The 23,221-nt window shown below is 43.2% G+C and overlaps 2 protein-coding genes across 2 annotated transcripts; one reads left to right on the top strand and one right to left on the bottom strand.

Annotated features, from left to right (window-relative positions):
• Positions 1–1,197: 1,197 nt before the first annotated feature.
• Positions 1,198–2,832, top strand: hey1 (hes-related family bHLH transcription factor with YRPW motif 1). The gene is made up of 5 exons (XM_070547521.1): positions 1,198–1,386; positions 1,471–1,546; positions 1,621–1,704; positions 1,793–1,874; positions 1,947–2,832. Exons 1-5 carry the CDS (start codon positions 1,301–1,303, stop codon positions 2,606–2,608), a joined length of 990 nt encoding a protein of 329 aa, XP_070403622.1. The 5' UTR covers positions 1,198–1,300; the 3' UTR covers positions 2,609–2,832.
• A 7,004-nt stretch (positions 2,833–9,836) lies between these two features.
• On the bottom strand, positions 9,837–19,318 carry stmn2b (stathmin 2b). The gene is made up of 5 exons (XM_070547520.1): positions 19,164–19,318; positions 11,157–11,252; positions 10,910–11,082; positions 10,642–10,833; positions 9,837–10,038 (listed from the first exon to the last, which is right to left on the bottom strand). Exons 1-5 carry the CDS (start codon positions 19,180–19,182, stop codon positions 9,979–9,981), a joined length of 540 nt encoding a protein of 179 aa, XP_070403621.1. The 5' UTR covers positions 19,183–19,318; the 3' UTR covers positions 9,837–9,978.
• Between the last annotated feature and the right edge of the window lie 3,903 nt (positions 19,319–23,221).

Here is a 23,221-nt window from a genome sequence, read left to right as displayed (position 1 = left end):
TAACCATCTGGTATGTTGGCTCGGTGGGAGAACCCTAAACTTCTTTGTGCCTTTTGACAACAGCGTAGTACTAAAGTACTACAATAAAATACTACTTTCTCATTCATAGTAATTGAAAACGACAACAATTTCCCTTTTCTTTAAGAAAAACCGAAGAAAACTTTTAAATGTTTTAAGTTTTGGAAAAAATCATGACCTCAAACATTAGAAGAAACTGTAGTCATGTGACCACGGCTGAGACATTGATTAAGCTCGCCTACGATGAACTTTTAGATGTAAATAAATTAGACTCAAATAAGTTTAATTAAAATGTATAGTTCTGGTAAATTAGTTAAGCTTTTTAAATAAGACTTATTATGTAAAACTCACGTTCTGCATCCTTTTGTGCTCCCATGTGAGTTTCTACTGCCTCTATAAACACCCAAACATGAAAAGTATCCATCCATCTCATTTCTGTCAGTATTTGGTTTTAGGAATGATGTGCCTAAAATAAGCCATTTAAAAAAGCCCCTGTTTGTGACATCACAAACAAGGAAGTTAGCATTGAACCAACTCTCATGTGCAAAAGAGAGCTGCTGCTGGAGCAGTGGCTCTACTCCAAGCCTCTCTCTGATCTCTGAGCTTCTCAGCTTATAGCAGCCTGATCGAGTGAGGGGGTGGGAGTGGCCAGCTTGTTTTCCTAAAGTGACGGAGCCCTGAAACGCCTCATTCTGGAAGGTACTGAAAATGTCAATGATGAAACTGCTGAGATTGATTTAGGATTTGAAACAAAGAAATGCGTGATTAGATCAACAATAGAGCTGTTATAAAAAGTCACAAAATGTATATTTCAAGTGCAAAATAAACTTATAATAAAACACTGATGCGTTTAAGCCCACACAGACTGTAACTGTGTCTCCAAACACTTTTTTTTTTACATTTTATTTGGTTTTGTGGCTCCTCTTTGACATCTACTCTTGTAATCCGTTTGTTTCCGTATAATTTAGCATTTCTGTTTCTGTTTTCGGACCCTTTCATGTGTCTGTCAACCCAAACACAATCCGCGTGAGGCATCTTCCTTATTTTCCCCCTTTCAGACTCACCTCAGCGCATCGCGATGTGTTTGGTCCAGCCGCGCTGCCACTCAAACCTGAAACTGGCACCCGATTGGCTGAATTGGCGCACGGCCCCGCCCCTTTTGGCCGACAGCACCGTTGAAATGACACCGTGGGAAAGCGAGCGCCCTTCAAACGGAGGCGCTCCGGGCGGATCTGGACACAGACGCGTCTGGCAGACAAGACCGAGCGACTAAAGCAGCGAAATGAAACGGAACCACGACTTCAGCTCCTCGGACAGCGAGCTGGACGAGACCGTGGAGGTGGAGAAGGACAGCGCGGACGAGAATGGGTAAGAAAATAAGCATTTTTTGAAGCAGAAGTGTTAAAAAAAACAAACATTCACCCCCTTTTTTTATCTTTTGTCGTTTTGAAGGAATATGAGCTCTCCTCTGCGCTCCATGTCTCCAACAACATCAACTCAGGTGCAGGCGAGGAAAAGACGCAGAGGAGTGAGTACATGTTTATTCCAGCTAATTGCAAGCAGATAAAAGCTCATTTCTAATATTTTCACATTTTTGTTTAGATTATTGAGAAAAGACGCCGTGACAGGATAAACAACAGCCTGAGTGAGCTCCGCAGGCTTGTCCCCAGTGCCTATGAGAAACAGGTGAGCGCTTTTCTTTCATTTAAACCTGAAATCAGCATTTTTCTTCATGTTGTGTGCTTATTTGTTGTATTGTTTTATTAAACTGAAGGGTTCAGCCAAGCTGGAGAAAGCAGAGATTTTGCAGATGACCGTGGATCATCTGAAGATGCTTCACGCAGCTGGAGGAAAAGGTAACTCCATCCTGACAGAAGCTCTTGTTGGTTTGATCCGGCTGGAGTCTAATGTTTCTCTGACCCCCCCAGGTTACTTTGACGCCCACGCCCTGGCCATGGACTACCGGGGTTTGGGTTTCAGGGAGTGTCTGGCTGAGACCGCCCGCTACCTGAGCATCATCGAGGGCTTGGACAGCACCGACCCGCTCCGAATGCGTCTGGTCTCCCACCTGAACAACTACGCCAGCCAGAGGGAAGCTCACAGCGGCCTGAGTCACCTGGCCTGGGGTTCTGCATTCGGATCCCCGCCAGCCCATCTGACGCACCCCCTCCTCCTCCAGCACCAGCCGGCCCCGGCTGCTTTGGCGCCCCGCAGCAGCACCAGCAGCCCCCAGAACCCTCCTCTACGCGCGTCCGCCTCCTCTCCCTCCTCATCCACCTCGTCCTCATCATCCTCGCTGGCTGCAGAGACTCCCGTCCCGGGGAGGCGCAGCGGCAGCGCCACCCCTCACGCAGACCAGGGTCCGATCCGGATACCGCCGTCCACCGCCGCTCCGTCCACCGTCCTCCACCCAGCTTTGGTTCCCTCATCCACCTCCAAACTGTCCCCTCCGCTCTTGTCCTCCCTCTCGGCGTTCCCCTTCGCCTTCAGCGCCTTCCCCATCATCTCCCCCACCATCAGCCCTCCAACTCCAGCCTCCAGCGTGGGCAAACCCTACAGACCCTGGGGCACGGAGATCGGCGCGTTCTGACTAAAATAAGAACAGCTGACCGTGTTTATAGACTGCAGCTGAGCGGGACTCGTGGACTTTTGATTTCCCCTGATATCAGAGTGTTACAGAAGGATTTTATTCATTATCTTGGTATCTTTTGGTAGTTTTTTTTAAGAAGCATTAAAGGAGGGAGACTATAGAAAAAAGCAACAAGAAAGTGATTTGACACACCCTTTTTTGTTTTAAAGCCTTTAGACGTTTCAGAAATGACGTTTCCAGATGGTTCAGCAAGATCCTGGGTGAAAGTGCTCCTCCAGCACGCTGTTTTTCTCTTCCTGCGCTGAAACATCAAGTGTCGCTGCCTCGTTTTCTCTTTTTTCCAAACATTTTATGGGGTGGAACAACTGAAACCAGGTGCTTGTTTGACTAAACGCTGGGAACAGAAGTTAGCTACCGCCTTGGCCCACCTAATCACCGTTTAGACTCGTTTCGTTCCTTGTTTACAGTAAAAGAAATGTTAGATTTCTTCATTTTTATTCGTTTTTAATCGTCTTTATCTGCAGGGGACGTAGGCCTGCAGCAGCTGACTGGATTTCAGTAAAATGATTAAAGTTAGAAACTCACGGAGGATTATTTTATGAATGTATGAAGCACAAATTATCACTGATGAATCGAAATAAATAAATAAGAATGTGTTGCTGGTGGTAATAAAAGCATCCCTGTAATAAAAAGAAAAGTTCTGATCAAGTTTGAGGACTTATTCTTGTGTGTGTGTGTGTGTGTGTGTGTGTGTGTGTGTGTGTGTGTGTGTGTGTGTGTGTGTGTGTGTGTGTGTGTGTGTGTGTGTGTGTGTGTGTGTGTGTGTGTGTGTGTGCCGGTGGTAATAATAGCATCCCTGTAATAAAAAGAAAAGTTCTGATCAAGTTTGAGGACTTATTCGTGTGTGTGTGTGTGTGTGTGTGTGTGTGTGTGTGTGTGTGTGTGTGTGTGTGTGTGTGTGTGTGTGTGTGTGTGTGTGTGTGTGTGTGTGTGTGTGCGTGCGTGCGCGCGCAGGAAGCCATTCACAAGGCAGGGATATCCTGGACAATAGCAGACTGCCTGGACCCGTGCGCTCCGTGGGAACTGGAGATGGAGGCAGGGAGGGAAGGTTGGATGAGGATGAAAAAACAGGAGGGGTGGGAGGAAGGAGGGATGGAGGTTAGAGGAGGTGAGGGAGGGAAAGAGGAAGGAAAGGAGAGAGGGAAGTGTACAGATAGTTTTTGTCCCTTTGCCAACTTCTCATCCGACACCTTCTGTTCTACACCTTTGACACTTCCTTCTTTTTCTACCATGAGCCCTTAATATCGCCACCCTCTTTCTGCTTTTGTCTTATCATCCCTCATTTTACTGATTCTGGGTCAGATGATGTCATTTCTAATGCAGAAAGTACAAAGTCAGCCACGGTCATGAGCACACACCTTGGCCTTTGTCTCCCTCTGCTGGCCGTACAGTATAGCTCAGCTACAGAGTCGAACCAAAATCAACCTTTTAGCTGATAAATTGTATAAAAAAGTGTCCAATAATGCTGCAGACATGTTTGCATACCCACGTTTAATTAGAATATTATAACATTCAGGTGCATTTAAATATTTTTATCTAATCAGCCATAATTTAAAAAATAGATCATTGTTCTGAACAGTTTTATGATTATTTTTTCATTTATTTGAATTTTTTAAAAGAAACTTTAATTTTTTCTGTTTATTCTTGTTAAATTTTCATTTTACTAATAAATAGCAGATAAAGTGTTAAATCATGAGACATTTAACACAAAAAAATCTGCGTAATTAAGAGAAAATGATATTTACACTATGAACCAAAAGTTTCAATGAAATCATATATAAATGTGAGAAGTGTAGTTAACGCGTTAAAATAAACTCCATTTTTAATTCTGAACACTGTAATTAATTAAAACAAAATAAAATATGAAAGATGGTAAACATGAATAATATTTTAACTAAAATCTTTTCTTTCCCTCTCAACATTTCAATGTTTCCTCATCAGCATCCCGCCTCCACCTTCAGCTCAAATCAGAGGAATCCTTCCTGGTGTGCAGGTGTCAGACTCCAGCTGCTTCCCATCATCACTCACCTTGACTATGAAGACCGAGCTGCAGCTCCAACGTGCTGCAAGGCTGAATGAAGTAGGTCACATTTCAGCCTTTTTATTCATGTAGGTCGGTTCTTACCTGTGGCTTTGAGTCTTGACTGCATGGAGCTCGATCATGAAAATATTTCATTCTTATTTTTCATGTCATTGTCTGCAGAGTTTGTTTAAAATATGTCTATTTAGTTTATTCTTTGTTTAAGTCGTTTAAACCATTTTTGGGTGCATTCTTCCTCCTCAACAGTAGGTGTCACTATAAAGAAAATCTTGCTTCACAACAGGAATGGCGTTCGAATAAGGCACGCATGAAAAACATCCTTAATGAAGAAATCTCAGGTTTCTGTGAGTTTTCTTTGATTGAAAAAGACATTTGACATTTTTAAGCAGCAAACTGAATTTTTAAATAAAGATTTTTGACTTTTTATGAAGGACAACCAACTATTCCACTAGTTTTAGACAGCAAGTCATAAATAGTAATTACTGCAAGGGTTCACATTAGCTTTGACAAATTCTTTTATAATATTTATTATCAGAAACTTTTGTTAAATCCGTTTCACTATACAGAAATTTGAACCACCTCAGTTTAAAGAATTAGAGATGACCAGATTGACAGGCCAACGACTAGTTGGAGCAGAGACAGCTCAAAGGCGAATAAACTATCACAGGTCAGAGCAATTATAATATAATAATATAATATAAATGGCCTGTATTTGATAAATAACATGAACTCGTTCTAAATAAAAATGTACACTATTTAGGCTTTGGGAGTCGTTTTTGAGAGAAAATATTTTTGTCTGCCAAACCAGACGTCACGCAGGCAGAGGGAGACCTGTTAGCTTGATACAGATATGAATTCTAATGACACAGAGGAAACTTTAAATGTTTATAATTATACTGGTGGACCACAACCATACAGTTATGAGCCTGCTGCACGCCCCAGAGAGCAAGCCAGACAAACGACGGCCAAAGGAGAGAGATTTAGCTGTGGTGTTAGGAGGTTCTGTGGAGTGAGCAGGTGTCTTCAGTGAGTGAACGACACTAGCTAGTAGGGATGAGCGAGTACACCACTATCTGTATCTGTATCTGTTCAACCATCTAAATGATCTGTATCTGTACTCGGGGTGGGCGTGGCATAACCCGGAAGTGGGCGTGGTTTAACCAGAAGTGGGTGTGGTTTACATCAACACATTATTTTAAATCTGAAATTGATATGGATTGATCGGAAGTTACTTTGTGTGTTGTTTATTTGAAAACTATTTACAGAGCAGCCTCAGAATTGAGAGTAAATATTTTTGATCACAATAGTAAATGAACTATTACAGAACAAGTGTTTCAATAAAATCAGAACATTAATATTTAAGTCCATGAATTCATGCATCTGAACTCATGCAGTAGGAACTAGGAAATACGAAATGCTAGAACCAGACACAACTTTATATATATTTTTAATTTTAATTTGATTAAACTGATTTTTTTTCTTAACGTTCTTGGCATTTTGTCACACAAAGTTAAACAAAACAATGTGGATTAAGTTGTGTGTGTGTGTGTGTGTGTGTGTGTGAGTGTGAGAGAGAGAGAGAGAGAGAGAGAGAGAGAGAGAGAGAGAGAGAGAGAGAGAGAGAGAGAGAGAGAGAGAGAGAGAGAGAGAGAGAGAGAGAGAGAGAGAGAGAGAGAGAGGGAGTTAAAAAAAAAAGACCGGAGCGGAGGATACGCAGCACGTCAGCTGTCTTGTCAAATGCACCACGTAAGTTACGAGAAAAGTAACTTTAAATATTCAACCGAAAAAGAGGCGATCTGAAGAAACATGAGCAACAGTGAAGCAATCACAGAGATCCGTTACTGTCTGTGTGTGTGTGCGTGGATGAGCCGGACGGACTGAGCTCCCGGCTGCAGAGTTTTGTGTGGAGGGAGGGCCGGACGCTCTATGTGACTGGCCAATCACAGAGCGTGAAGACAGTCAGTTACCCAATGAGGATTTTTCTTCAGCACGTTTCATGCTCGTATTCATCAAAAATGCTTTATCCGTACTGGATACTCGTCTGAAACGAGTACCCGGCTCATCCTAGCTAGCTAGCTTAAACTTGTGTGCTAACATCACAATGTTTAACAGGCTACTGTCATGTACTGACAATTAAAATAGCATTGGTCATTCATTACAACATTGATTCTTGACAATAATAAACTTTAAAGAGTTTTTGTCAGTTGTTTGTACTTGTTAATATCCGTTCACGTAACGTAGCTTAGTGCTTTAGAGCTAGGGAGAGACGCCTGTCATCCTGTTCAGGACAAGCAGCTTGGACCTGGATCCAGAAACCAGCTTCCCTGGCTGGCCCGCTAGAAATTTTTAAAAACTGCATCCTTTTCTGAAGGTCAGACATGCCGGTTCCGACCCAGAAACCAGCTTCCCCGGCTCACTAGGAATTTTTAAAAGCTCCCCATCTGCTTCTAGAGCTCAGAACGAACCTCCCTGACCTGCTTTCGATACTGACCTGGACTCTAGGAGCCAGCAAAGTGTTTTTCGAAACTCCACCACAAGGCTCTGGAGGATGAGAGGCATGTTGAACTCTCATCACATTTACCCAAACACTACCTACTCTCCACAATGAGCTTCAGGCAGGACTAGCTTACAGCTCCCCTCACTGCGTCAGAGGTTAAGACTTTTTAAAAAGTGTTTTTAGAAGCTTTGCTGAAAAGGACCAAGTTTTACTTGAAATAAGAGGCTGTTATGTTTTGTGAAACAATAGCCACAGTCAGCATTTCAAATCGTATTCCTTGACAGTTTTTTTTAAATGAAATTAAAGTTAAATTTTACCTGCAATTTGCTCTTTAACATTGCTGTCAATTATTTACATAAGAAGTTTTGACCAGGGGCAGATCTACAGGGCAGCTCCAGCTGCCCCTATATTACATCCTTAAAGAGCAAGTCACCGTCAAATCAACTGTTTTTTTTCCTGATAAACTATATAAATGCGTGTCTAATTGTGCTGTAGACACGTGTAGTCAATAGTTTTGCACTTTAGTGCATTTTAGTTAAAATTATAATTTTCTGCCTAAAACCGTCAGTGTTGTGCCGTTGTCGGGTAAAAACTCTGCACTGCATTTTAATTTAAATCTACCATCGCTATTGGCCAAGAGGCACCCTAGAATGTTAGCTGGTACCATACGATGTCACAATGTCGTTGTGAGCCTGTGTGTGTGTGTATTTGTTAGCAGCTCCGCCCTCTCGGTCTGCTAGGCAACAGCATTTGTTGCATTTTTCAAACAAGAAGTGGGAGTTGAGTAAGAATCTGATGGGGGCGACTTGCTCTTTAAAACAGAATTAAGCTGAATTTGTCTTCAGTATGTATGTTTTATTTTTTTTGTGGAACATTTGTTGTTCTCATTTATTCCTGAACATTTCTTTGTTTTCCAAGACAAAATAATGACAAAAAATGTTTAAAATTGTTTGTTGTGTAATTTTTTTAACTCCATTTACATATAAGAGATTTTCACATCTTTCAATAATGACATCAAGCATTGCCCCTCCTTGCCCCCCCCCCCCCCTCCCCCCCTCGAGTCCTCATGTAAAATTTTCTAGACCCGCCATTGGCTACATGTAAGCACAAATATTAGCAGCACTTCTGTTCTGGTGGGCGTGTGCTGATATTCCTTCTGGAAAAACCAGAAGTTTAACGGTAGAAGAATGGACTTTAATGTTTGCAGAGCGTGCTATAAGAACTGCCGCTTCCCGCTTTTGAAAAAGAAAAGTCTCTCGAAGCCAAGTGAATTTACTGAAGCCCAAACCTTTATTAACCACTGCTTGCTCACAAAGATATACGTGGAGAGGAGGAAACACACAAATGGACGGAAGGAGAGAAAGAAGCAGGTAGGATACTAACAGTTCCTGAACATTGTTATCGTTGGGTTACATCTAATCGGATCAACGTCACACGATGGCACTAACTATCCGGCCATGTCTGAGACACACTCACACAATCGCTCACACAGACACACACACACACACACTTACACGGGCCAACTGTGCATGTGCGATCAACGGTGTTCCACTTTCGGCACCCCTCGTTACATTTCTATCTGCATCCTTTAACACACTCAGGTACACCTGTAAGAATGGAAAAAGCTGTTTTCATGGATCTTTTTTGCAGTGACGCCGTTAATGGCTTAAATATCGTCTCTGTGCCGACCTTGAAGGTGGAATTTACAAGTTTTTTGTTTTTGGATGCGATCATTTCAGCTGATGTTATTTTTGATGAGATGGAGAAAGCTGAGATGTATTTGTGTTTAATCCAGAGGAAATTCACAGTAGCAAGTCGAGTTTATTTTGCACTCCAGCTTTCTAAAAATGAACTTTAACCTCTGTTGGCTTTATAGTAACAAGCCAGCTGAGAGATTTGGTTTCATCATCATCATCATCATCTGCCAGGAATGTTCCAAGCTCCTCCTGAGCTCTGTGCCGTGGCTGTGAAGATCGTGTGAGTGGAGAGATGAAGACGGAGGGGAGGGAGGAAGAGGATGAGGCTTGTTTAATGCTATAGTGTTCTCCCGCAGTACAGTCACTACCTATTTCACAGGAGTGGATGTGCGGTGGCTTGCAGTCCTCACAGGCGACTGAGCGAGCGCTCTTCCCGCAGATCGTTGGCAAAAAGGTTCTGATAGGATGAAATTTAGCTTCCAGGCCAAATGGGCGGGGAACGGAGCCAGCCCAGCGGCTTTGTGAGGACGCAACCGGACGCCGGCTAGCTGGCAAATTCACAACAATCACCTAAGCTCGTTACCACACAAGAGAAACCTAAAACAAACATTCCCGAGCTGATATGGAGAAAAAAAGATAACAAAATCATTACATCCTTATATATGCAAAGAGAGAAAACATATAAAAATGGCACACTGCAATCAATACTTTTGCTGCTTGTATCGCACCGTATATAAGAAACGAGAAAAAAGTATTTACAAAAACCACGTCACGTGTCAATTTGATCTTTTTTTCTTCTCATTTGAGCAAAAACATTCTATTTGGGAGGGGAAAATGGCAGGAAACATTAATTTTTCTTTCATCTTTTGCAGGTTGGATGTAATCCCACCTCCCCCTAAACCTCATTCGACCCTCCCGCTGCCTCGGGGTGGTTGTTTACAGTAATTTGAGAGGGGAGGGGGTGAGGAGAAGGGTGGAGAGGTGTGGACATGGAGGTGGGGAGGAGGAGGGGAGGGAGGTGTTCCTCAGGGCTGGTGGTGGAGGGGTGGAGCCTGTGGGGGGGGGGAGGAGCTTCTCACGGCAATAACTCTTCTCTCTGCTCCTTGTTCCTGCGCACCTCCTGAGCATGCTTCTCCTGGAGAAATAAAACATTTCGTCATTCATTTGATTTCTTCTCCAACATACTTGTTTGATATTTGTTCATTTGTTTACTTTCCTGCTCAACGACCTTCTTGACCTTGACCTTAAAGCAACACTAAAGGGTTGTCAACACTTTAAAGCTATTGTTTTCAAAGTGGCTGCAGTGGTTCTTGAGGCAGAAACTTTACCAACTTCACATTTGAGAGCACTCTAGCCCTCTCCTGCCTTTTGTAGTGTGGGTAGGTTCATTAGGTGGAGCGCTCTACCCATGGCTGCTTACGCTGCTAGCAGTTAGCTTATTTAGCACGCCGACTGTCAGTTAAAAGCACAGGAAGAAGAAGAAGTTAGCTTTTTTTGTTGGCATCATGGCAGAGCCTGGAATTACTTTTGTACTGAATGGTTCGCGTTAGCGTTAGCTCGTTGCTTGTTAGCTACTGCGGGTTGTTTACGACACTTGTAGTTCTGCTTTCAGCCAGTAGGAGGAAGAAGTGAGGAAACGTATTCAGTGTTGCTTTAAATTAAACCTTTACATCCTGGATTACAGCCTGCCTAACGTCCTGCTCCTGTCTCATCCGTCCTCTCCGTCACTCCCACTCACCTTCTCCTGCAGGCGCTCCATCATGGCAGCCAGGAAGGCCTGCCGGTTCTCCTGGATCTGCTCCATCTTCAGCTGGAGCTTCTCCTCGGCCATGCGGCTGAAGTTGCTGTTCTCCTCCATGGCCTTCAGCAGCACCTCACGCTCGTGCTCCCGCTTCTCCGCCAGGATCCGGAGTATCTGCGCCTCCTGGAACTGGAGGAGGAGGACAGCATTAGTGACGTTTGGACTTACGTGGATTCTCTTTTTAAAGATAGTGAAACATCCTTACTCTCCTTCTGTCCTCAGCTGCCTCCAGTTTCTTCTGGATGTCCTCTAGGGAAATGTCCCTCTTTGGAGGGCTGGTGATGCTGTGAGCCACTTCAGACACAGGAGAGGGCGGCTTCAGGATAACCTCAAAGGCCTGGCCTGAGGCTCGCTTGTCAATCGGCTTGATGTCCATGTCTGCACGTGTGCATTAAAAACTGATTTTGTTGCATTTGATTTAATCTGCTGAAAATATTCTGGTTCTCACCCACCTTCAAATTCACCCATGATGTTTTTGCGGGTCTCGGGGTAAAGACAGGAGCAGATGAGCGACAGGACAGAAATCTCCTTCATCTTTTCCTTGTAAGCTGTGGAGGTAAAAGCATTGCTTTATTGTCATCCACCATCGAAACACTAACACAGTGACACAGAAAATAAAGGATGAAGCGTCGGTAACCTACTTTTACCTCCGTGGGATGGCTTTGATGTACACACAAGGAATAATTATTCAGAGGTCTTCAAACAACTAAATAAGCCTCCTCATCAAAAGGCGTCTCGCTCCAGCTTTTTGTTTCGTCGATGTTTCCGTACTTGGCCTAATTTCTCCAACAGGAGAGATGTTCCTAACCCCACGGGATTCTACACACATCATCGACTATGCATTTGATTTTAATGTATTATTTATTAGCTTTGCTAGGCTTGTTTGGATCCCAGCCGTTCTCCATCGGATGCAACAAAACATCAGAGATGAGTTACTGGGAGGCGAATAAAAATCCACCAGTTTAGTGTTTATCTGTAAATAATCTGTAAGGACTTTTCTGATTATTCTGTGGCTTATAAATAGAAGATAAATGTATCAACATAATGCAGAAATTGGAATTTTCTCTCCCTAAGAAATGAAACCTAACCAAGTCAACTGGTTACACTAAATCTAGTTGCTTAAATGTAAAGAGTAATATACATGTACTTTTACCATGTCGACGAAACATAATTTATATTACTCTTCACATTTAAAGGTGCATGAAGTAAGAATGACACCTTGTGGTCAAATATGGGTACTGCTGTCCATGTATAAAAACAAAAGAGTACACTCTCAGGCCCCTTCACGAGTTTCATACCGGTTACCAGTTATGGATGGATCATCAGCAGAAGATTCTAGATGATGAGTCATACATAGTAAGCTGATAAGTACACTACAATATTGAGTTGCTGGTAACTGAAAACGTACTTTGAGATATTCTCAGAGACGGCCATTTTTTCTAATTAACCGCTAACATTGTTAACTTGGCGTTAGCCTCTAGCCTTCTTTGCCGGATATTTGTCATGTCGTCCTTCAACTTTTTGGGAAGGATGCTGTGGCTTCTAAGGCCCTGCACACATGTAGCCAGGTATCCCGCAAAATGCAGATCTTTTTATTTGGCTTGGCATGTCATCTATACGAAAGTGAAGATAAGTGGAACCAAAGAGGATTCTTTCAAAAACTTTGATCAAAGTGGTGATGTGCAAATTCTCTGTTGTCAGCATTGGGGGGAGGGTTAATGATTTTGGAGATTTTAATGGCTGAAAAAACTACCAGTATGCAATGTCAGCTAAAAAAGGGTACTGGTGCGGTCATGGGCGGCGGTAGCTTGGGGCAACCCCAACTCTTGAACATCTTAACCCCCCACTCCCCACTCTTCGCACTGATGGAGAATAGCAACTTCTTACACTCACTAAGTAACTGTAAAGCAATTGCAGTGAAAGAATTCTGGCACTGGCCCTGGGTACGCTTGAAAGTAACCATGAATTGTGCCGGTAATGCGTACTGGTGCATGCCAGCCTATTTAAAGCATTACCAATAATTGCTCTAGAATACCACAAGCATTAAGGACAGTTACTGCCTTTTACTCAGTTGTTCCACGTCTAATGATTCGTTTTCAACACTGAAGATTTGAAGAACTACTGCCACCTACCGCCTTGGCATGCCTACAAATGTGCTTCACAATGCACTGGATCTTTTGCTTAAACCGAGGAGTTGTGGACCCAAGTTTTTTCCTAGATGGGCAAGAGAAGATGTTTGGTTTTACAAAAACCTGGCTATGTGTGTACATGGCCTTAGGTTTCCAAGGAATAACTTCTGGGCCTCTCCTTTTACTGGCTTCCATTCTCCTTAACAGCTTCAGGACTGCTGCTCTTTGTAGACCTGTGCCGAATTACAAATGTCAATGCTGTGTTTGTGCTGAAGACTTTGCAGCCTTGCAGGCTCAGATAACATTTGCTCTGGAATCAGGAAGTAAGGAGGCAGATTGTAAGCAATGTTCGTTTCTCAATACCAAAGGAAACTATACGTTCTTGCGTACTTGACAAGTGTGATCTTGGCTAGTACACCAGAAAGTTTGTTCTACTGAGTATGGGAGGACAAGGACAGCATTTGGAACAGAATTGTGCTCAGTTGTGACTCTACAGTTATGAGGTTTCTGGAGTTTGTGACACAATGAATTATGGGGCATTTTGCTGTCCCAAGTTTGCAGAAAGATGCATCAATCATCCTCAATACAATGGGTGGCGCAAGAACACATCTTATACTTGCATCTTATACTTGGGTTAGCATTGATGACGTTTCACAAGGATATACAGTCAGGTCCATAAATATTGGGACATTGACACCATGCTAACATTTTTGGCTCTATACACCACCACAATGGATATCAAATGAAACGAACAAGATTTGCTTTAACTGCAGACTGTCAGCTTTTATTTGAGGGTATTTACATCCAAATCAGGTGAACGGTGTAGGAATTACAACAGTTTGCATATGTGCCTCCCACTTGTTAAGGGACCAAAAGTAATGGGACACTTGGCTTCTCAACTGTTCCATGGCCAGGTGTGTGTTATTCCCTCACTATCCCAATTACAATGAGCAGATAAAAGGTCCAGAGTTCATTTCAAGTGTGCTATCAGTGAAGCAAGCCATCATTAGGCTGAAAAAACAAAAGAAACCTATCAGAGAGATAGCAAAAACATTAGGCGTGGCCAAAACAAGAGTTTGGAACATTCTCAAAAAGAAGGAACGCACCGGTGAGCTCAGCAACACCAAAAGACCCGGAAGACCGCAGAAAACAACTGTGGTGGATGACCAAAGAATCCTTTCCCTGGTGAAGAAAACACCCTTCACAACAGTTGGCCAGATCAAGAACACTCTCCAGGAGGTACGTGTATCTGTGTTAAAGTCAAAAGTCAAGAGAAGACTCCACCAGTGTGAATACAGAGGGTTCACCACAGGATGTAAACCATTGGTGAGCCCCCAAAACAGGAAGGCCAGATTAGAGTTTGCCAAACAACATCTAAAAAAGCCTTCACAGTTCTGGAACAACATCCTATGGACAGATGAGACCAAGATCAACTTGTACCAGAGTGATGGGAAGAGAAGAGTATGGAGACGGAAAGGAACTGCTCATGATCCTAAGCATACCACCTCATCAGTGAAGCATGGTGCTGGAAGTGTCATGGTGTGGGCATGTATGGCTGCCAGTGGAACTAGTTCTCTTGTATTTATTGATGATGTGACTGCTGACAAAAGCAGCACGATGAATTCTGAAGTGTTTCGGGCAATATCTGCTCATATTCAGCCAAATGCCTCAGAACTCATTGGACGGCGCTTCACAGTGCAGATGGACAATGACCTAAAGCATACTGCAAAAGCAACCAAAGAGTTTTTGAAGGGAAAGAAGTGGACTGTTTTGCAATGGCCAAGTCAATCACCTGACCTGAATCCGACTGAGTGTGCATTTCACTTGCTGAAGACAAAACTGAAGGGAAAACGCCCCAAGAACAAGCAGGAACTGAAGACTGTTGCAGTAGAGGCCTGGCAGAGCATCACCAGGGATAAAACCCAACGTCTGGTGATGTCTACGTGTTCCACACTTCAAGCTGTAATTGACTAGCCTTGCAAGCCAGACTAAATAAATGTATTATTTAGTCTGTCCACGCTCCATTGACGGCTCTCGGTTGTGGGGCGGGTTCTACCGTTGTCTTTCAAATGATCTCCACATTCCACTGGACAATGAATGTGACGTACTCTTGTTTCACTCTGTTGCATCATCCCACCCACCAGGCATATAGAGTGCCCTGATTGGTCCACAAAGCGGATAAAGCTCTGAGATTTGTTCACTAAGCAGATAGAGCACTATGATTGGCCCACCATTATGGACCATTCATAGCTCTTTATGTTTTTTAAACCCCTCTAGAGAGCTGTGATTGGCTAGCCAGAGTCCTGGTAGGAGCTGCAGAGGTTCCAATGGAGACTAGACCGAACTTTGCAAAGCAAGAATTTGGTCTAGTTCACTAGGCTAGTAATTGACTGCAAAGGATTTGCAACCAAGTATTGAAATGTATAAGTTTGTTTTATGGTTCTTATTCTGTCCCATTACTTTTGGTCCCTTATCAAGTGGGAGGCACAAATGCAAACTGTTGTAATTCCTACACCGTTCACCTGATTTGGATGTAAATACCCTCAAATAAAAGCTGACAGTCTGCAGTTAAAGCACATCTTGTTTGTTTCATTTGAAATCTATTGTGGTGGTGTACAGAGCCAAAAATGTTAGCATGGTGTCGATGTCCCAATATTTATGGACCTGACTGTATGTAACCTTCATCCAACCTGATTGAGACCTTATACTGTTTTGTGTTTATTTCACTGTAAAATTCTTACTTATTGCACCTTTAAGCACATTCAACATTTAATTTCTTAGAGTGCATCCCGTAGTCCCAAAAAGTTGAAAGCTGGCTGCAGCCTGGCTCACTGCGGAGGTAAAGTGCTTCAAAAGTGCAGGCGAGTAAAAAAAAGAAAGAGAAAACAACCTTGTTCAACCTTGTTTTTTTATTCTGTGTTTTTGGCACCAAGCGTTTCTGTAATGTGAGACTCGAGTTCAGGAGCGGTCCCTGCAGGGACGGGGAAAAAAAGAGAAATCTGCAACCCACTGCAGGTTGTGGAACATGCTGCATCCCTGCGACCGGGCTGCAGGATCCAGACTGCATCGTGGTGCAGATTTGCGTGCCAACTGTCACAGAGTGGCGCAATCCATCAGCCGGAGCACAAGGCCCCTCTGGGGAATGAAACGATCTCGGTTTGGAGGTGGGATACAGAAACAAAAGCAGAAATGAGATTTAGAGTCTCTGATTAATCCTCCTCCAGTCTTATTCACGGCTCTCTGCCCTGCAGACTGGCAGACGCCTCAGTAATGCGATAAACTCTCTGATGTAGCTCTTGCTACTCTCTGATGGCCTTGTTAACCCTTTCCCCGAGGAGAACTTCAGATGCACAGGAAGAGAAATTCTTTTTTTGTCAAATGGAGAAACAAAACGTGAGAGGATGGAGCCAACGTAAGAAACACATATCTGAACAGAAATCAGCCACGGAGGGATCAGACGCAGCTCCCACAGGAATGTCTGCCACCGCCGGCTGCCCCAGGATAGCCTAATGGAAGCAGCCCCCTCAGGTGGAAAGCACTTCACTGTTGTAATTAGCCGGAGGACTGTTGCTCGTTAAAAGCTGCGTTTATGTCAGGACTTCAGCAGCTATTTCCTCCTGTTTGAAAACCCAATGAGGCTGAAAATGTGGTTCTGCAGAAACGGATCATTTATTATCATAATCTGCAGTTTTAACTGACAAAGACTCAAAAATAAAATATGAAATGAAAACCGGCATTATCACAATGAATCTGACCTGATCGAGTTCTAATCTGATTTTGTTTGATTTAGGGCGGCAAATGAATTAAAGAAGCTCCCTAAATCAGAGGAACTGAGGGTTTTCCTCATAATTTTAACATGAAAAAATAAAAACATCAACTGTGATTCAGCTTCTGGGCTTTCTGTGACATAAAACAGATCCTCCTACAGTAGATGTGGTAACAACGCACTCTCAGATGTGTAAAAATGACAAATGATCCCCTGCAGGAAGGCGTTGGAGCAGGTTTCTGCAGTATTATCCTTGCATCCGAGCTCTCATATGCTGCTCCAACCAGCCAGGTCAGCATCCTGCTCCTCGACCACAGACACAACCATCAGAGGGCACGTCCTCGTCCAATCAATCAACTCAAACAGCTTCGATCATCAATACCTCCCTCCATCCTCTCCTTTTTGTTATCATTCCTGCTGTTTTTTCCTCCCTCTCCATCTCCAGCATCAACACAATCCGCCACACCTGCATCTCTGCACTCCCCAGCCTCCTCCCCTTCTTTATCACCCCGCCTTAGAAAACCCGAGGGCACGTTTTACAGTCACAACGAGGAGAAACAAACTCATTAAGAGCCCCTGAAAAGTGCAGCCCACGTTGCAGGCCCCCCCCCCCACCCCCCACCCCCCCCGGGTGTGCTGTTGCTGCAAAGCATCATGGGTTCAAGGCGTGTGTTCAGGAACTTAACAGTCGGGCCGCCAACGCAACAATATAACCACACAGTTATGAAGCTATCACAGGAAACTTTACGGCACTCGGATGATTCAGGACAAGAGGAGGCTTTTCAAGGCCGTAAAAGGACACAATTCGAGGAAAAAACGAAGATTTTTGGTATTTTTGTATGAAAAATGCCACAAATGTCAAATATAATCAACTTATAACAAAGCCAGTTTGCTGTTTACTTAATTTTTTATGTAAAAAAATTAAACTTTGCTTTGAAAAAAAATCTACCAACTGAATGACAAGTTCCCCGCGAACAGAAGCAGGATTCCTATTTGCTGAGGATCTCGAAGCTCCCGAAAGCGTTCCTGGTTGGAATATTTACAGGTGATAAAACAGCTCCAGCTGACCGCTGTCACCTCCTCCTCTCCTCCTACCGTTAGGAGCAACGGTCGTCTGGGGCGGTGGTGGGAGAGCGCCGCGCAGATCGATGGGACCCGGTGATGAATCAGGATGAACCACGAGTCCAGGGGAAATTATGCAGATGGTCCACGGCAACAATAAAGATCGAAGGACGGGGATCATTTGGACTTGAGATGATTGGATGAACTGGTATTGCCTGGGAGGTTTGATTTTATGGATTAATCTAATTGGATGTGACAAGAAATGCGTCTTTAGAGTAATTTAGAGTTATTTTTAGGAACAAAACCTCAATTTTCCTCACACATTCCCATAAATATTGTGGTATTTGTCTTCATTTTGTTACACTAAAGAAAAAGAAAACAGATTTTAGTTGTTTAATGCTACATAAATAAGAGTAAATGAACTCATTGACCTGGTGAGTGTCTGCTCTATGCCCATCCCAGTCTGCCTTAGAAAAAATGGGTTTAAGGAGGAGGAGGAGCATACCCCTACAGCTGTCCCTCTGCATGCTCCTCCACCCATCAGGTGCTCTGTCAACCAACACAGTATACCCCATCACACACATTCCTTATTATGTTTAAAAATGCATTCATACATGTTGTTTTCTTTCGCAAACACAAAAGCAGCCTCCCTGAACTGGGTACAGATAATAAAAACGGACACAAACACAAGGCTTCCCACCCCTAAAACCGTCATATCTTGTTTATTTATCCATACTGCTTTTTGGCACATTTGGAACCCCATATAATTCCTAATAAATCTGTCCCATCTAATAAAAACAGCCCTGGAACATGAAAATCCACGTTTAGTCACCAAGCTTGAGGTCTGAATCTTTTTTCATCTCTTCCTTCGACAGCAAAGCAATTTGAGGAAGATGGATGCTCCTTTCTCTGCCTCCTTCATGTCCTCCCCAAATGAATTTAAGAAAATCTGTTCCCGGTGCAGCTCCGGTCATCAGGAGGAGGTTTGGTCACCATGAGGAGCGGCAGAGCCGGTTGGGAGAGGACCGGGGATGTTGGGTGGGGTCGTTGACGCTGCATTATGCCGCACGGCTCTGAGTCAGGCAGCAGGTGCGCCATCGACGCTCCAAACGGACAAAATGACCTCCGCCACCCGTTCCAACGCGTTTATTATAAGATTCATTCAGGAGGATGAAATGCGTCACAGAAAATTCGGAGTCTTCAACGAGCCCTAGTCGATCTAGAATTGCGCAAAAACACGCAAAAATATAAATATTTGGCGAAACGGGTGAATTAAAGGTGATCGTTTAATAACTTCATTGTAGAATAAGTGAGTTTACAGAGGAGAGTTTGACCGCTCCCTCTTCTCCATCAGCCCCCCCTTAGCATCCTTTTGTGCCATGGGTGTCGCCACTGCCTCTCATCATCATCATCATCATCATCATCATCATCATCACACTCATCAGCATCACCTCAAAGGCTGCGAATTCGGTTCAGAACCCAAATCAAGGCGCAAAACTCACCGATCGCGGTCTTGGCCATGTCTGCGGGATGGTGCCGGGCGCGGGTGGAGCAGAAGAGTGCGCGTCGGTGGCTGGATGCTGTCTCACCGGGTGGAGGGACTGCTGTTAAGGCACTGAGTCAGCAGAGACGGGGGCTGCCGGTGCGCCTGGTGGTCTGTTGTGAACTACGGCAAGTCGGTGGGAAATAACGGGGACAGCACCGGAAGTCTGAAGACACGCCCTTCTAAATAAAAGTATCATTTTATGTCTCGTTTTCACAAAGCTTACTTACGCCTTTATAACAAAACAGAAAGTAACTGCATAATATGGAAGCCCATTCCTGCCACTCTGATGAAAATTTATTTATTTATTTATTTATTTATTTTTTATCAAATTAATACTTAGCTATCTTATGAGAAAACTACTCAGCAACCGGTCACATTTATGAGATAAGATTTCATTTTAATGAGATAGCATCTCATTACCGTTAGTTCATTCATAATGAGTCGCTATGACATATTATCTCTTTATTTTGAGATAGTATTTATAATTATGACATATTTCATCTAATAACTCATACTGAGATACTATCTCATTATGACTTATGACACTAGATACTCGCTATAATGAGATTATGACTTAGCTACCTAATTAATATGAGATACTGTTTCATCTCATAAGTCATAATAAGATAGTATGGACTACTGCAACGCTCTGTATGCTGGTCTGTCCCAGTGCACGGTTGCAGGGCTCCAGTTTGTGCAGAACTCTGTGGCTAGGTTCCTGACAGGTACTGGATGTCGAAAGCACATTACCCCAGTGCTGCCAGCTCTGCACTGGCTCCCGGTGCAATATCGAGCTAAGTTTAAAATCTTAACTCTCGTTTATAAGGCCCTCCAGGGCAGTGCCCCCTCGTACATTACTGCACTTTTGCAGAGGTATGCTCCGTCTCGGTCTCTTCGCTCAGCCGAGCAGGAACTTCTGGTGGTCCCCCGGTCGAAATATCGATCGAGGGGTTGTCGTGCTTTTTCTGTTCTGGCTCCAACTCTGTGGAACGAATTGCCACTGAGCATTAGGCAGGCACCATCCCTTCACGTCTTTAAGTCTCGTTTAAAGACTCATTTTTATTTGATTGCGTTTTAGCGCTAGGGTTCTTTGAATTGCCCTGACATTATGGTTTTAATTCTTCTTCTTTTTAATCCAGATGCTTGATTTTATTTTGTCCACCATTTGTTTTTGATCGATTAGTCTTATTTCCATTATCTCTCTTTATTTGTAATAGTGTTTGCTTGATATTTTATGATTTTATGTTTTTATCTTGCTTTTATGCCCATATACTGGGAATGTTTTTCTTATGATGATGCTGTTCAGCACCTTGGGCTTCCGATAACGTTGTGGAAGGTGCTCTACAAATAAAATTTGATTGATTGATTGATTTTATTATGAATTCTGTAATGAGACAGAATCTCATCATGACAGACGCCTCTGTCACCGGTTTTCTGCTCAACAGGTAAGCTAAAGGTCGGCAAGCTATTTGGAGAAATTAATTTCAGATGAATGCTATATAAGAAGCATCGACATAATACACGTGGACATCTTCTTTCCATAGGCTCCAATATCACTTTTTTGAGGCCAAATGGGAGGTGGCCACCACCGCCATTTTGACCGTGTCACAGGTTCCGTCCAGCCCAGACAATTCCATAAAAGGGAAGAGAGGCGGAGCTGAGGGTGGGGCTGTAAAGCTGGGATAAGAAGTTAGCAGCACGACTGGCAGCTACTTGTAAACAGAGCGTGCACGAGGGTAACTGGGCTTCTCTCTCACGCGCATTTTTTTTTAAATGTGGAGAGGGCGGTTCTTTCCTGAAGTTCAGAAACATCCTCCGTCATATTTCTTCAAACACAAGAATGAGAAATCTATCATCCTGAATAGGATTAGAACAGAGATATAAAAGTATTGATCTGAAGATTAAATACAAACGTTTCAGTTGTAAAAATAAAAAAAAAGTCCCCAAAAAAGATTTATATAAACATTGGCTGCAGCAAAAAGGTCTAAAAAAAAGAGTGAAATGAACAAATGATTAATAATGTGACACACAAATAAAAGTTAAAGGCTAACACTAAGCACTTTTTATGATGTATTTATTTATTTCAGTCAGAACTTTAAAATAAAGATCACATGATGCTCACTTACTGGAAATTGTGAAGCTAAGTGACTCGTCTCCGGCTAACTCCAAATCATTTCCAGGTGTTTTATTTTGAAAAGCACGACAGGAACTCTTTCTTTATCACCTGGTTGGCTTAATGTCAAGCCAATAATGAGCCTTTAGCTGTCTCAAATGCATTCTGTCACACACACACACACACACACACACACACACACACACACACACACGCACACACGCACACACGCACACACGCACACACACACACACACACACACAAGCCCTGACAAACCACTGTCCAGCTGTAGCTTAGGCCCTCCTGTGTGAATGTGGGTGTTTCCCTCTTTGTGATGCGCTGAGCAGCTTCAGACCCACACAAAGGCTCTGCTGCTGCTGAAAGAGAAGCTTCAAAGGGGCTATAATGCATTGCATACACAACACCTGTTTATTCCAGTTATCATTATTGTCAATTTTAAATAATTTAGGTGTAAATTCCCCAAATCCTTGGAGCTTAACTTGCAGAACTGCAGGATTACAAAGCAAGATGGCTGCTAGCAAAGAAATTGTAAAATTACTTGTTATTGGCACGATTGGTGTAGAGAAAACATCGTCCAGCATGTTTTTAGTTGTCATCTTGCTCCAGCACACCTGATTCAATGATCAAATGGCCACTTGACTTCCTGTCAATCTTACATCGACTCAAACCAGGTGTATTGGTGCAGGAAACATAAAAAAACGTGCAGGATGCAAAAGCCATGTCCTACAAGAGCTAAAGGAAGAATTGTATGGAATGTTTTTTTCATCATCACCACAGGGAGGCAGCAAATCCTATATGAAGGAGATAGATTTTAAAGCAACCTAAAGATGTGACCCCATTTTGTGTTTCAGTAAAGAATGTACTCCCACTATGGTAACTGGCCTGTATTTGATATAGCACCTTTTAGAGTCCTATAACTCCCCAAGGCGCTTTACAACACAATCAGTCATATACTCATGCACACACACACACACACACACACACACACACACACACACACACACATATGCTCATCCTGGTGGCAATGAGCTACAATGTAGCTGCAGCTGACCTGTGGCGCTCTGATGGAGGCAAGGCTGCTGAGCGCTGGTGCCACCGCTCCCTCCTGCCACCAGCAGGCAAGATGGGTTAAGTGTCTTGCTTTGCAGCTTAAAGACACAACAGCAGCATTCTCTGCTGGGATCGATCCTGCAACCCTCCTGCTGACTGTGTGGGATGTGACATCACTAATAAACTCTTAAACTTCATTTCGGTGTTCTCTTTTGTCTTCAAACTCTGAGCACTCTCACAAAATTTAAGGTGGTGTACAATCCTTGCAGTTCACTTGCAAAAATTGTTCTAACACTATCTAGCACTTCCCCCATCCATGCTCTGAACAGGTTGGGGCATGTTTGTAGTTTATTTCAATGCATTTAGGTTATGTTTTGATGCCACCAGTCAAAAGTCAAGGCCCTTTTCGAAAAGTGTGTGTTTGCGTAGAGCTGTTAAGGTATGTTTGTTTGAAGTGCATGGTCAGGGACCTAAAGAATAGCTACTGATCAACCACGATAGAGATTTTAAGTTCAGTTCTTAATGTAGGAAATAAACAGAGTACTTATTAATTTGCATTTACTTAAATATTAATATTTAGAAAGGTTTTTATCCCAACTGATAATGTCCTTATGTAAGGTGCTCATCATACATTATTAATTTTGCCTATCAAATAGGATGACGTAGCAAGGCGCGCACCTATAGGGCCACATCACCTATTTGGATCAATGCGCTTGGTGACACAGAGGGTCTGCTCCATTGCATGTTCACCGGCGTAATTGGTGGCGCACAAGTTAGGCGGAGTTTGCACACGTTTAAGTAGTGTGTTGTAATTTTATAGATTATTTCAC

The sequence above is a fragment of the Nothobranchius furzeri genome, chromosome 19 (genome assembly GCF_043380555.1).
Source record: "Nothobranchius furzeri strain GRZ-AD chromosome 19, NfurGRZ-RIMD1, whole genome shotgun sequence".
NCBI classification, from domain to species: domain Eukaryota; kingdom Metazoa; phylum Chordata; class Actinopteri; order Cyprinodontiformes; family Nothobranchiidae; genus Nothobranchius; species Nothobranchius furzeri.
Note: the sequence above shows the minus strand (reverse complement) of the source record. Positions and strands in the feature narration are given on the sequence as shown.

Bases quoted from the DNA above. Each gene is read 5' to 3' on its own strand.
- stmn2b (XM_070547520.1), bottom strand. The intron at 10,834-10,909 runs GTAAGGATGTTT...CTCCTCCTCCAG, and splicing joins CAGCTGAGGACAGAAGGAGA to TTCCAGGAGGCGCAGATACT. The intron at 10,039-10,641 runs GTGAGTGGGAGT...TTATTTCTCCAG, and splicing joins TGGAGCGCCTGCAGGAGAAG to GAGAAGCATGCTCAGGAGGT.
- hey1 (XM_070547521.1), top strand. From the start codon at position 1,301: ATGAAACGGAACCACGACTTCAGCTCCTCGGACAGCGAGCTGGACGAG. The intron at 1,547-1,620 runs GTGAGTACATGT...ATTTTTGTTTAG, and splicing joins CGAGGAAAAGACGCAGAGGA to ATTATTGAGAAAAGACGCCG. The intron at 1,875-1,946 runs GTAACTCCATCC...TGACCCCCCCAG, and splicing joins TCACGCAGCTGGAGGAAAAG to GTTACTTTGACGCCCACGCC.